This window comes from Cygnus atratus, chromosome 15, assembly GCF_013377495.2.
Source record: "Cygnus atratus isolate AKBS03 ecotype Queensland, Australia chromosome 15, CAtr_DNAZoo_HiC_assembly, whole genome shotgun sequence".
In the NCBI taxonomy this organism is placed as follows: Eukaryota; Metazoa; Chordata; class Aves; order Anseriformes; family Anatidae; genus Cygnus; species Cygnus atratus.
The window spans coordinates 11,204,816-11,219,015 of record NC_066376.1 but is presented as its reverse complement, the minus strand read 5'-3'; the positions used below and the strand labels follow the sequence as shown (position 1 = coordinate 11,219,015).

Sequence of the window (14,200 nt, the reverse complement as noted above, 5' to 3'; positions counted from 1 at the left end):
AAAGGCACCAGCAGATGAGGCCTCTGCCTTACACACCCGGAAAACGTGCCATGCTTTGTGTAACGGCACAGTGGAAAATGAGCGTGTGTGTCAGAGGATGGGAGTGGGAGGAGAACTGCATGCTGAAAAGGCAGTTGTCTTCTGAGAAATGGACTGCAAATGGCACTGTTCTGCTGGGCATCTGGAAGGCATTAAGAGTCACAAGAGCTTTTGTTGGCAGAGGTGTGGAGACAGTACGGTTTTTCAGTGTAGCAGGTTAAAAAATATGGCTTTCTAGGCCTAAAGGGAGGGAATGGTTAAGCTCTCTTGGTAAAGTGAGAATTCAGAGCTGTCACATAATGATCAAAATGGCAATATTAGACAATAATGTTTTATCCTTCATTAATAGGGGTCTTCTGAGTTTTTTTAATGCAAAACAGGAAAAAATGTAATAGATTTGTTATTTGTAAAGCAGGATGGTTTGAATGATAAAAGAGCTTAATGCATTTCAGCAAACATCCATTTAGTGCAGTGACTATGCAGGTGCTACCTTACTGACACAGAGTGACGCTTAGTTCTCCAGTCAGACCATGAAGAGTGTGTGTCAAATTAACTAGATAATCCAGACTGGAAAAAGAGGGCTTACATATTTCAGCAGGCAAAATGTGCTGGTTCTTAACTAAGAGGATATCCTCGGGTAGCGAGAAACACTGAGCTGGGATTTGGGTGCTTCTGTGGTACTGTTTTCTCTTCCCTTTCCTGAACATGTTGCTAATCCCTGTTTTCTTTAGCTTTTTAGGCCTGGGAAAGAAACAACCTTAAAGAATCTGTGCAGGAAATGCATTTTCTTTAACGTATTACTGAACAGTTTTACGAATGCTCCCTTTGATTCACAGAGGGAAGAGAATAATGAATGCTAAATCCTGTTCCTCCAGGACCTGGGCCTGAGCTTTCCTGAGTGTCTCAAACTGCCCAGATGGGCTGCCGTACAGTGCCCGTCTTCTCTGATTTTTATCAGTAAACACAAAGCAATGTATTGTTACCAATGCCTTCCATGCTGTGGTGCGTACTCTAATTTGCCCATGTCTGCTGCGCCATGACGGGGGCGAGGAAGGGGATGGCCACGGGCTGATCTGAGCCAGTGGGAACGATGCAGATGCTGCAGCTGACAGAACGCCTCAGACTGGGGAGAGGGGAAGTATGAAAGAAATATAAGATGAAATTTAGAGTTGATTGTTAAATTAAACAATGAAGAATATTTCCTTTTATATTTCTGTCATGGTACTGGTGTTTCAGCCAAAAAAAGGCTGGCTATGGTTTCCTACAGTCATTCAGTGACTGAGTGGAGTCAGTCCTCGGACTGAAGCATACCCTTTCCTGGGAAGTTTCTCTCAGCCTTTTTGGCTTCGGGAAGAACCCAGCTAATCCAGCAGACTGAGACCAAGCATGGAGATAAGCCTGTGTCCCTGAGGGATGAAGAGCATTTCCAACAGACAGAGCAGCACGGATGGTGCGGGGAAGCCCTCTCTCCTACAGACCTGTCTGTAAACTCCATCATAGCTCAGGAGGAACAGATGGAGAATGGATATAAATTTTGTGTTCATGTCTAGAAGAGCAGGCAGCAGAGTATTAGCAAAGCCTCTGCCTTATCTTATCTGTGAAAATACTTGCTGCTTTTGGTAAGAAATAAGTTTAAACCTGGAAGAAGTATTTTTATGTACATAAGACAAAGTGGAAAAGGTGTTGGGGCTGTATTAGCAGTGATGGCACAATACACACAACTTAGGGCATGGTGCCTGCTGTAGGTGCTTCACTGCCTGGTCTTTTTTCTAGGACTGGATTTAAAAGACACCAAATTCCCACTGAAGTCAAGCTTATTAGAGATAACCTTCAATGATCATTTTCTTTTACCTAGAGGTGGTTGTTCAGGCTCACTTCAATACAGAACAGTTTCCTCTAGTTGTATCTCCAAGTCTCCCACTCATGGCACGAAGACATTAGGCAGTCATTGTTTCAGGAAAGTGCATTATAGTTGTAAATCTTTACCACCACTTTTGACTGGCTTCTTGTTCCACTGAGCCATGGCTACTGTCTCAGGGATGGCTTTCTCTAGATATTTGCATAAGAGGATTGGAGTGAAGGTGTGTATGCAGAATGGGAGAGTTCCCAAGCGTACAAGGCTGCAGCAAAAACAACTGGCTATTTTTGTAATTTACAAAATCACCAAAGTGGCCAGTGGAGGTTGGTCTAGGTCAGGCCCTACACAGCAGATTCTGCAGGTCTGGCAGAGCCTTAGTGTCTTCTTGAATTTCCTTGGATTTTTCTGAGGTTATTTTGGTCTATGAAATCTGCAGATCTCTTTAATTTCACATGAAACTAGGTAATCAGATGCCACTGCATGCCAGCAGGTAGGAAATTTAAGTAAAACATAAGAGAGATCTTTCCATCCAGGCCTGCATCTGGAGGGAAGGTTTTTGGCAATGTAGTCACTGGAGTAAGTCTCTTCTTTTTACAGGCTGATCTCAGGTGTTAGCAAAATAATATGCAAATGTACTTGCTATCTTCCGCTAATTTTCCCTTCTCTAGATTTTCTTTTAAACATATAAAATTAATTACACCTTTTATGGAAAAGATGTGTGGAAGGCAATTCCAGATAAGATGTTTTAAGATTAAAATCCATTCAGCCTCAAAAAGTGGTAATCCCTGAAAAGACAGGGTGTGGGTTTATCTGCAAGCAGAAGATGTTTCTTTTGTGATTTGATAGCAGAGAAGGAACTGAAAATTAAATGAAATATGGAAAAGCAAGATTATGGAGGCTGATGAACTTCATTTTGGGGGCTTGTATTTGAGATTTGGCCTGTTATCCTGATGATTAATACAGCAGAGCTAGCTTCCTTCTTAGAGTCTGAGCTCATTCTGTATGTGTTTCTCTCACCAAAACAATGTTGGTTGCTATGAAATCCCCAAACAGCTTTTGTCAGTGAATCAGTGTTTTCAGAGCTGTTAGCTATGGGAAGGGTTGTCTATAGTGAAATGAAAAGGCTTTTTGTGTAGAAATTCAGACACGATGATGGGTTTTGAATGCTCCTCTAAAACTCCTGAAAGTAGGCCATGCCAGAAACCTACCAATGTTCCTCCCTCATTCTGCCTGCTGCTTTCAGCATCGCTTTTGGGACTGTGCTGCTTCAGCTGCTGCAACACAGAGGTGTTCTGCTTGTTTGTTTAAGTTGAGCGTCATCTCTTGGTGGTTTTTAAACTCTTGCCTGTCTGTACTATAGAAAGCTAGGTGCCTTTACAAGCGTGGCCTGTCCTCATATTGTGGAGAGATGGTGAGTAAATGGGCAATATTAACCCTGTGTATTGAGAGGGGACTCCCTGGCAGCAGTAGGCTGCTGTTGCTTGTCCAGTTTTCTGCTGCCATTAGCATTACTTCTGCAGCAGCAAGTCCTGGCATGGCTGTGATATCCAGAGTCTCTCTCATGGTTTTGCAACAATTTCTCATCTGACGACAAAAGTCTCCTACCTGTGGGCGCCTCTCTTGGTTGCTTCAGCAGTGTCCTGTCACCCTGCCCTCTCCCTGGCTTTCCAGGAGAAGATGAACTTTCATCTGACCATTCAGGGATTAACCCTTTGGTGATTACTGGTTTTAGTGGGTGTTGTGTAGAAACCAGCATGCTGATTTCGGGGCTCACACTGCTGGGCCTAGGCCATCAGGGCCTGCATCTGCCTCATTTGTTTCCCATGCCCTGTGTCTCAGAAGGATGATCATTCCTATTTTTAGCACCTACTAACATTTTTGTTAAAAGAGGACTGAACAGCTCTATGTGGGGTTGTATGGCTAAAGTATTAGGTATGGCTATATTTGTATGGCTAAATCTTCGTGTGGTGAGGGCATTCAGCTGCTCTGCTAGAACATAGCAGCTGCTGAAACTCTGGCAGGGGGGCAAGGTTGGTTTGTTTGAGTACACTGGCTGTGCTGGCCAGTGTTGCATAAAGACGTGTTGGTCATTAACAGTTTGATATCAGCCTAAGCATACACAAATGCTTTGGGTGTAATGAGCGCGCGCGTGCCTGGTCATCTTTTTGTGATGGGAAGTGTAGGCGGATGTTTCAGAGAAAATATAAAACTGTTCTCTGGCATGGAAAGCATTTCTGGCTGTGATTTCCTAGGCTTTGTGCATTGTTTTTTCTCCTGTGTTTTACTTCACAGGTGTATAATGTCTCATTTTCACTCTGCAGACTCAGCTCATTCAAATGGTGATATGGATGCTCCAACACCGGCTTCTTATTCAGCTTCACACTTATGTCTGTCTGATGGTGCCACCAAATGAGGAGGATTTCCGGGCCCAGGATGAAGACATGCCCTTTACTGCCAGAGTTGGAGGCCGAAGTTTAAGCACCCCCAATGCTCTCAGCTTTGGCTCTCCAAGTACGCGCAAACTTTTCTCTGTTGTTAGATTACAGCCAACTTCTAGACCTTCTGTTTGTGATGCCTTAGTATCAAGATAACTTGTCTTTGCTGGCGTGCTTGCAAATTATGACTAACCCTTCTTAAATTTAGAGCTGGGCATTAGTGAAAGTCTTAAGGGCTTAAATCCTTGTTTTTATAAACAAGTAGTTCTTTGTAATTTGCCAAGTTCTCATTTGGTTATGTCAAATATTTTAATATTTATCAGAGGTACTTCAATGCATTTTTCCCAAGTAAATTTCTGCTTCCTTGCTGTGCTAAAGGGTAACCATGAAGGAGCTTTGGTTGCACTGCTGTTACTGCATGAGCTCTGGTTATCAGGAGAGGAAGAAAACTGTGAAAATTTGTTTTAAACAGCACTGATTTCTGTGGGCTGTAGAGCTGCATGCAGAAAATACAGAGATGGCTGTCAGTCTCACAAATGGTTGATTTCTCTTTCCTGGCATATTTAATTTCCTCATTCTTCAGGGTGATTCTAGGAAAGCATTTTTTCAAAGGGTAAATCAGATACAATGCAATAATCCCTAAATGTGCCTGCCTGTGCCGTCATGAGCAGCATTCTCAGAACGCTGAACAGCACTGCAGCTGGAAATCAGGATTGATACTCTGTGCAACCTTCAGCTTTACAGAACTCATGAATTAAGGCAGAAATCTTGGAACGTGATTTTGATAAGTTTGCGCTCTGCTTATTTTGTCTCACTCACAAGAGGATATTGCTTCTTGGCCTTTCTGCTTGCTCCCACCTTCTGTGTTGTTAGGCTTTTCATGTTACCACTTCATGGTATTCCAGCAGAGCTGGCTAGGAATTTTCTTTTCAAATGTTTTTATGGACTGTTTATGGTCTCCAGAAGTAGTTTCCCACGTAAATTGATGACGCTGTTGAAATATTTGACTTTCCAACTGAGAAAATTCCTGCACTGCCATATCACTAGTTGCAGATACACGTAGCATTTCCAGAGCCACTTTCTACAGATCTGAGGGGATTGTTTGGAAAGACTGCATAGAATTGACCTGAATTGATAATCCTTATGTTGTTATGCTGAGGAATGTAAATGTTCTGTCTCTTTTCTCTCATCCCCTGATAGCTAGTAGTGATGACATGACTCTGACAAGTCCTAGCATGGACAATTCCAGTGCTGAGTTGATACCTGGTGGGGACTCACCCCTAAATAAAAGGATGACAGAGAATCTCCTAGCAAGCTTGTTGGAACACGAGCGGGAAGCTATCCTCAATGTCCCTGCTGCCCAAAATCCAGAAGATCTTCGCATGTTTGCAAGGTAGGAAATGAGTGCAGAGTATAATTTTTTTTTCTTATCCTTGTTGTTTTATTGAAGGGTAGGCATGGACTCGAAGCAAATACCATTAGCTTGGCATTTTGGAAGATAAATTATTTTGGTTTTGTTTTCCTTATAACTATTTCATACATTTTTTGACAAAAACTAATATATATGTCACAAGAACACCTGTTAACAAAATTCTCGATGTGTGAAGGAGCACCAGGACATAATACCCTGTTGTCCAACCATCACTGCTTACCTACCAGTTTTCCTGTGTCCACACATGGTAGATATAATAGCATAGCCTGAAAAAAAAAAATCTGAGTATGCAAAGCAAAGACTCATTCATACTGATGCTGTCGTTTTGTGTTGGTATTTTCAAGCCAGCTAGTCTTTATTTTAAGGTTTTTAAACTATATGTAAATATGAGACAAAGAAAAAAGCATCAGAGACAAAGTCAGCCTGAATACTTCTACAGCACAGCTTACAAAGGTTTCAAGGCCCGTTTTGCTAAGCTGCTTATTTGAGTAGGTTAGTTAGCTCTACAAGTTCAAGTCATTATGTTATGTGATTAGTAGCACCCAGTTTTGTTGTTACAAATTTCAACACAACAAAAATAGGCAAGATGCGGTTCTGCATATGGTCAAAAGCAGAATGACTTTCTAACCAGCTATCTGTGAAAATGGTAAGGGGGAAATTTTTTCTTTCCTGAGCATTTCAAAACACGGTGGCATCACTGGAATGCAACTTTCACTGTTTTTCATACTTGTAGAGCAGAAAACCTCCTGGGGCAAGTTCTGTAACTTTTCCCATACTTTACAAATTCGGGTGGTCATCCCTGAAAACCTGGTTTTCACCCTAGGATGGATATAGTCAAGTAGCCTACAGAAACTGTATTGGCAAGAAGTTACTTTTCTTATCTTTGATGAAGTTTGCAGCTATGTTGTGCTCAGGCATTTTTACAGAGCTCTCCCATGCTTGTGGGTAGTTGCTGTTCTTTCCTGAAATATTCAACTCCTTCTCCACTTTCTTAACTGTTCAGAGGACATTCTCTGAGAGGCAACACTTTGAACATTTGAGATTTTTGAAATGTTTGCTCTTCGTTACCAGATAAGTGGTTACAAAACCTGTGAGAAAGAAAAGTAAAAATCATAATTGGTGGTATCTTAAGACAGAATTTGTGGGGGATGCTTTGGATGAGTTTAGTGGCAATGCAGATTCATAATTATCCTGGAGAGAGGAAAGGATCTCATTATTGCTTCCCTGTCACCTCTTTCATCTGGATAAAGCAACAATTTGAAAGCTTTTGAATTGCAGATGCCAAAAATGACTTCAGTTTCTTCAGAAAATCAGCTGCCGTAATCAGGCAGCTGTCTTAATGATGTGTATTTTGCAGTTTGTTCGTGCACTAGGTTCTTTAGCAAAGCCATCCTGAGCATCTGCAAAATGTTAATTTCCATTCCACTGTAGATTGAATTGACAACCATAACTCACTCTTAAGTCAGCAGTGAGAAAGAGAGAAGGTAGAGTAAACAGATTGGTTCTATGGGTAGGATGCTAGAGTGTAAAAATAGAAATGTTTATACAAGATACTCTTGGTTACTTGTGACTTTATGAGACACCGCAACTTGGAGGTCGTGCATGTATTTTCTCTCATTTTGTCCTGTAAACCATTAGAGATGAGTGTCTGGGTGAGCCTGTGGCTCTTAGTGAAAGTATAAATAATTGTGGAGAAGCCACTGCAGTGAATGAGCTGATCCTCCTCATTACCCCAGCAGAGGTTACTGCGTCAGGTCTACTTTTTGCTTCATCTTGAAGAATAACAGCCTAATGAGGGCTGTGCTACAGCAAATAGCTGTGCTGTATCAGCTGCCTACCAGAACAAATTCCTACTATAAATGCATAGTTAGTGCACTAAATATACTGTAACTGACCTTCTAAGTATAGTTTTGTGTGTGCACGAAGGGATGGTCTATTTTCAGTATAGCAGTAAAGTTCAGCCTGATATATTTTCATGTGTCTATGCCTCTGAACTCCTGTTATTCATTAAACAGATGCCAGAAAGAACTTGTGCCTGTCCATTACGATGCAAAGCCAGTATTTGCAAGGCAGAAACCTTAAGGGAGAAATGAGGGATATGGGAGCTTGGCTTCAGCGTTGGCTGCATTAATCCTCATAGCATTGAATCGGAATTCAAATCCAAGTTGTTTCCATAGGTGCTGCTGGAGAGGAGGGATGGCACTGTCCTTCCAGAACTAAACTTGAGAAGGAAAAAAGCTCTTTTTGTGCTAGATCTTCAGTGATGTACATAAAGTGTTCCTCAACGCACATCCAGCAGTGCTTTTAAAGACAGTTTGAGGCTTCACTCGTCGCTTCTCTCTCAAGCAACAGGTGTAGAGTCACTTCTGGGAATTTTCTTACTCTTAGATTGAGAAATAGAGGTCCTTTACTCCATAGAGGAATATTCGTAGGTGTTGTTAAGCTGTGGACAGTTCTGCTCCATCTTCAAGCAGTGTTGGAAAGGATATCTCCTTGGCCAGATTTAAGCTAATTTTATTTGAATGACTAACCTGAGATATCTTTTTTTTTTTTTTTTTTGTCTGAAGCAGTTTAGAGAACTGCTCTACCACCACAGTGCTGATAGCAGGGCAGCTCTTGTAACTTGAACGGGGAGGCGGGGAGCATGGTGATGAGCAGTGGAAAGAAAGAATCTTCCATCACTGCATCTGGACCTGGAAGCACACATCTGTCAACAGACGTATTTGTGCAGCTTCGGAGTGACCCAAATGCAGTGTTATTGCCCTGAGAACTGCCATCTTATGTCCTGTTTGGGTCCCATAAATGTTCACTGCCTGACAACGTGAAGATAGTGCCTGTCTTCACTGGAGCTGTAAATGAGGGTGCTTGGTGTAACCCTTCTGTGGGGCAGTGTTTACTGTCTTACGTCATCGTACTGGGCACTTCCCTCCGCCCTGCCTATGCTAGTGGTTTATTCCTGTGTAACATCAAAATGAGCTTTCTGTTCACTCCTCCTTTCTTAATTGCTGTATTTTCCAGGTAGGAGTTGCCTGGGACAGATGAAGTGAGGCATTTCCCAGAGCTCTGGCTTGCAGGCATGCACACGGACACAGGCGCATGCATGCGTGAAGGAGCCCAACGCAGAGTTACTTGGCTCGGGTCAGTCAGGACAGGTGGGAACCAGGAGTAAAGCGTGGGGCTCATCAAGCCTGACCACTGACTTCTGTGGTGCACACGCCTGAGCATGTTGTCCATGTATATGTCCTGTTAGAGGCAAATGATACATTAGTGGGGGAGAGCGGCCATCAGACTGAAAGAAATTATTCCCTTCTACCTGGTGCTGCACCTGGAAAACTGTCTCGTTCCCCTCTCTCTCCTCCCCCCTGGTCATGAAGAGCATGGTGAAGGTGGGGATGGGCCCATGCTGGCTGCTGGGTTGGGGTCTGGGGCATGGGACAGGTGGGGAGGCTCATTCAGATGGGGCTTATTCAGGCCAGCAGAGCGGAGGCTGAGGGGGATCCAACGCCTGCCTGCAGCACTTTGGAGGGCAGTTACAGCATATGATGGAGCCAAACTCTTCTCATTACTGGCAGACGGTTAAACGAGGGGCAGCAGCATCAAGTTGCGGCTTGGTAGATTCTACTTCGACATTAGGGAAAACTTCTCCAGGAGGGTGATGCTGCCCAGGACAGATTACCCAGGTATGAGGGAGGATCACTACCCTTGGAGAGTTACAGAGCTTGGGCAGAAAAATCTACAGCGTTGGCAATAGTCCAGCTGGGACAGGAGGCTGGACTAGGCCTTGGAGGTGACTTCCAGCCAGCGTTTTTGTGATATTCTTTAATATCCTCTCTAGCTTTTATTGGAATGGAAACTATTTCATCTTGACCAGTTACAAATCCAGACTCTTTTTGAATATAGGATGGATGTATTTATTGGAAAACTCCTACTTAGTTTGCATTGCTGTTGAAAGCCAGGTCGCAATCATTCGCACATAAGTCAGTTGTGCCAGGGGATGAGAGTTTGGACAGTCACTGTGAGCAGCTTTGTAGGAGGGAGAGAATACGGAGCTTTTAAAATCTTTAAAGTGACTTTCTGAACAGTGACACAGGTTAGGGGAGGAGGAGCTTTGGCCAGGGACAGATAGCAACACAGTGCCCGGACAAGGCCAGACAGCATTTGATTCATCTTGGAAAATCACAGCAAATAAATCTGGGCCAAAATGAAATGGAGAATTCTAGAAAGCAGTCCTTCTGGGGGAAGAATCTGGTAGAAGAGATAGGTAGTCATTTTTAGAAAGAAAAGGATGTTAACCCCCCAGCTAGCTAAAATGTGAGCATGAAAAGAAAAAAATCCAAGATCAGTAAGTGTTTTCAAAAATCACCATTAATACTTCAGGCAATGGTGCGTTTTTGATGCACACAACCCCCGCTTTGCCTGCTAATGGCCACTTTTCAGTGTGCTGGTTACCATCGACTGGGGGAAGGAAGCTGATTAGCCTAATTTAAATGCCCCATGGGAGATACTGCAGGAGGCCAATGCACTCCACAGATAGGGGAAATGTAAATATGACTGGAGCCCGTTGTTTGTTTGCACTGCAGACTTAGCAATTATGTTCTACATAACGGTGCCAACTTGAGAGCTGGCAGATGTACATCAAAGCAGAAGGGAGTGTGCAGTGTGTTGTGCTTGCACTGCATGCTCATTTTGCTGGGGAACTCCAGGTTGCCTGCAGGGATGAGGCAGCTGAGGTTCCCTGCAATGAGCTTACCCATGGCCGGGGAGCGCGAGGAGGGTGATAGGAGCAACAGGGCAAGATGGGGACCAAAGAGAAATGACAGGAGACTGGAGGTGACCGGTAACTTAAAACCGTGTGTGTGGTGTACAGGGAGGGTGTGATGAAGGGAGACTCGTTGCATACAGACTCCTTTCCAGGTGAAGGGTGGTAGGGTGACAGGAGTGCCCAGCCTGAAGAGCAGAAGGCAACCAGGCAAGCTTCAGTCCTTCAGTGAAAGCAGGAGAGGCCCCATCCTACCATCACCTGAATATAGGCAGGAATGCTTTAAGGGATATTTGGCGTCTTTCAGGGGCCGTTCTGCATGAGGACTGTATGAATGAATTGGAAAACAGATCTTGTCATCTCCACTCATTTTTACTGTCAGTTGGCATAAAGCAGCCGGCCAGTATATTCCTAAACTGCAGATGGGCATGGAAACATGAGCAAAAGCTGATGAATTCCAGAGCAGAGCATGTGATGTATAACACATGGAGATGCACATCTTTATGTTTAACTGGAGAAATGATTCTGGCGTACGTGTTTGGGCCTTGGCTAGTGGGAGTAGTTTGAGTGATGTGCAGCATGGTTCCTTCATTTGGGAGGTTGTTAAGACAATTAAGAGGCTGTGCAGCAAACCTGAGCTTTATCTGAAGGGCTGGCTTGGTGGTTCTGCTCTGACGGGTCTCGTGGGAGCAGCAGCTCCTCCGCCATCAGGGACTTGCTGCAGTGAAGAGCCTGCAGTTAGTCTTTGACCCTGCCGTGACTGACTGCGCAGGGCCAAGGTGAGCTGATGTCTGTGCAGCATGTCCGTGCCCAGCAAAGGGATTTCTGTACTGACTAACGAGAACTGCGCGTATAAATAGTCGCTGTGGCTTTAGCTTAGAGTCAGGCTTTAGGGGCTCTTTCAGGACTTTGTAATTCCCAGAGCTTCTCTGCGGTGATTCTGGCCCAAATAGCCATCTCCCTATTGCAACCACTCCACCCACCCCAAGCTAACCAAACCTCAAGAGTGCATGACCTGTAGTTACCAAGCCACTTGGACTGCTCTGGGAGAAAATAGCCTCTGAAGTCTAAAAGCAAGACTAGACTGCTGCTGCAGAGCTGTGACAAACGCATTGTAGATCCAGCTAAGAGACTGCAGAAGTAAATCTGTCACTTCTTGCTTTCTGAGGGCTTGTTGGCACTTGTGGTTCTGTGCTTTCTGGAGTTAAAACTACTGACAGTCTCAGGAAATGCCCTAGGCTAGGAACCCTTTTGATACAAGGAGGGCCTTTGCAAAACCCCAAGGCTGCGTTTCCTTATTACAGACTAGCTGCCATGTGATGTAGGTATCGGGGCAGCACGGGAGCAGGGCACCCTTAGAACAGCTGGGCACTGCTGAAGCAAAGTAAGTGTGATGGAAATTGCACACGTAAGTAAATGGGAATTTAGTGGGTGATGTCCCCTGTACTGCTTTTCCAGGGGACTTCTGCGCTAGGCATGCCTAAGATAGGAACAGATTTCACTCAATTCACTTTTCATGTAAATGAGGGACACAACCCAAACGTCTTCTGATTTGCATCCCATTGGAGGGGACACCTTGAGGGTGGCAGTATCAAGTCTTGCTGCATCCACTTGCTTTTGGCCTACATGCCTCCCTTGTTCTCTTTCCTTGCAGGCTGCTGCACTATTTCCGAGGACGACACCATTTGGAGGAGATCATGTACAACGAGAACATGCGTCGCTCCCAGCTGCTGATGCTGTTTGACAAATTCCGCAGTGTCCTGGTAGTGACCAGCCATGAGGACCCTGTGATTTCAGTCTTCCAGTCCCTCTTAAAATGACTCTACTGGCAAAAACCTGCCACACGCTTGATATTCTAGGAGATGCTTAAAACATAAGAGATGAATTCAATTCCTTCTTGCCACATGACACAGAGCAGGTTCTCTCCCTCCATGCCTCCATTTCCCATCTTCATCCTGCGGTTACAGCTGAGGCCAGTCTATGTGAGGGGCTCTAGGGCCTGCTGCAGGACAGCGTGTGCTTGCTCAGCTTGGATTCCTGCAGTGCCACGTGCACAGCAGGGGAGCTGCTGTTTCACTGCTTTCCTACTCCTTTACCAGGGCTTGTAAGTGTGGTCCAAGAAGATTTTTAACTGCATTGTTACTGACAGTACATTTGGGTGGACGTTTTGCAGCAGAAATGCTTTTTCTGCTCTCCAGCAGCATGACCGCTGGGTCATTTAGCCGTGGGCACCGTTCGTGGGCAGCCTCTCCCCACGGCAGACCGTGCTTGGCCTCTGCTCAAGGGCAGAGCAAAGTTGGCCTGGCTTTTAGGGAAATGTCCCTGGGTGCCGAGGAGTTCTGTTTGATCATCGTTATCTGGCAGCAGTGGGGACATAACTAAGAATGCAAAGTATCACAAGTAAACAGTTTCATGAATGAAAATGACTTGCTTTGTTATGGCTTGCTGTTTCCTCTCCCCAGTATCCTTATTACTAAGTGTCTGTGGGGACACTGTTGTCACAAGGCAGCCTGGTTGCAGATTTGCAGGTCTGTTTTTGACCGGGGCAGGAGGAGCTTGGTTACAGAGCAGGACTGAAATTGTCTGGCCATGCTGCAGGTGCATCGATGTATTAGTTCCACAAAGCTGCAGGCTGCTGCTTGCCCCTCTGGGGCCTATTTTGTGGCTCTGTTCCCCTCCCTGCAAGCACTGCTGCAGCTGCAGGGCAGCAAACGAGGGAGCTGGCCTGAGTTAAAGCCATCCAGCTGAAAAACAACACACAGGTATGTATGTGGCTCTGTTTCCTCACCCAGTTCAGCAACGCTTGAACAGCTCCCCACAGCTGTTCACTATGGCGGGGTCCAAAGCGGCAGCAAGGCAGGGACTTTATGCCGTCAGCTGCAGCAAAGTGCCTGTTTTACCTCTTCCCTTAAGAGTAACGCTGAGCTCCAGCTGCTGCATGGGTGAGGGCAGCGAAGGCCCAGGGCCCTGGGCTAGGGGATGCTGAGATCCTAGGCACCCCTACAGCTCTGTGCTGTGCATCCAGGAAAGGGGGCAGGAGGAACTTTTGCTTCCGTGGTGGTGGCTTCCAGGGACATGTGGTGTGTGAAGATCATCAGGCTCCTCTTGAAGACCTTCCCGTATACCACACAGACCACACACACAAGCTTGAACTTTTCCCCAGAGCTGCAGGACTGTGAGAGCAGCTTCACTTGCCCACACAGCAGGGGTGAAAAATGCCTTGCCCAACATATCCACCACCAGCAAGGCGCAGCTGCACCGAGGGAGCACAGGGCCCACAGCGTGCTGGATACCTGACGGCAGCTACTTCGTTCCAGTCCCTTTTGTGCGTCTTCCCCTGCAGCTGCAAGCAAGGATGTTACAGAAGGACAAAAGCGATGCCTGAGCTAAAATCAGCACAACGTTGCTGCAGGGCCCCGTGGCTCATCCAGTCCCCAGCAAATGCATCTCAGAGCGTTAATGAGCTGGACATAACTAAGCCCCTTTGGAGGAGCAGGACAAGAGTCTTCTCGTGTGACTGGGGGGGGGTTTGGAAAATTGAACTTTTTCTTGCACATGAATCCTAAAGGTGGAGAGGAATCCCTGTCATCTCCATCTGTGGCCATAGGGATGATGCTGACACAGACTGCTAGATGAAGCCAAGTGCCACATGTCACTGACGGGATGTGGTCACCTTG

General features: G+C 45.3%; 1 protein-coding gene across 6 annotated transcripts in view; it reads left to right on the top strand.

Moving 5' to 3' along the window:
- Positions 1–12,946, top strand: part of NPRL3 (NPR3 like, GATOR1 complex subunit) — a 50,675-nt gene extending 37,729 nt beyond the window's left edge. For all 6 annotated transcript variants that reach the window (XM_035548819.2, XM_035548818.2, XM_035548820.2 and 3 more), the window contains 3 exons: positions 4,219–4,408; positions 5,533–5,725; positions 12,178–12,946. In XM_035548819.2, the coding sequence (XP_035404712.1) occupies positions 4,219–4,408; positions 5,533–5,725; positions 12,178–12,343 (549 nt within the window). In that variant the 3' untranslated portion in view covers positions 12,344–12,946. The remainder of the gene's footprint in view (positions 1–4,218; positions 4,409–5,532; positions 5,726–12,177) is intronic.
- Positions 12,947–14,200: the final 1,254 nt, after the last annotated feature.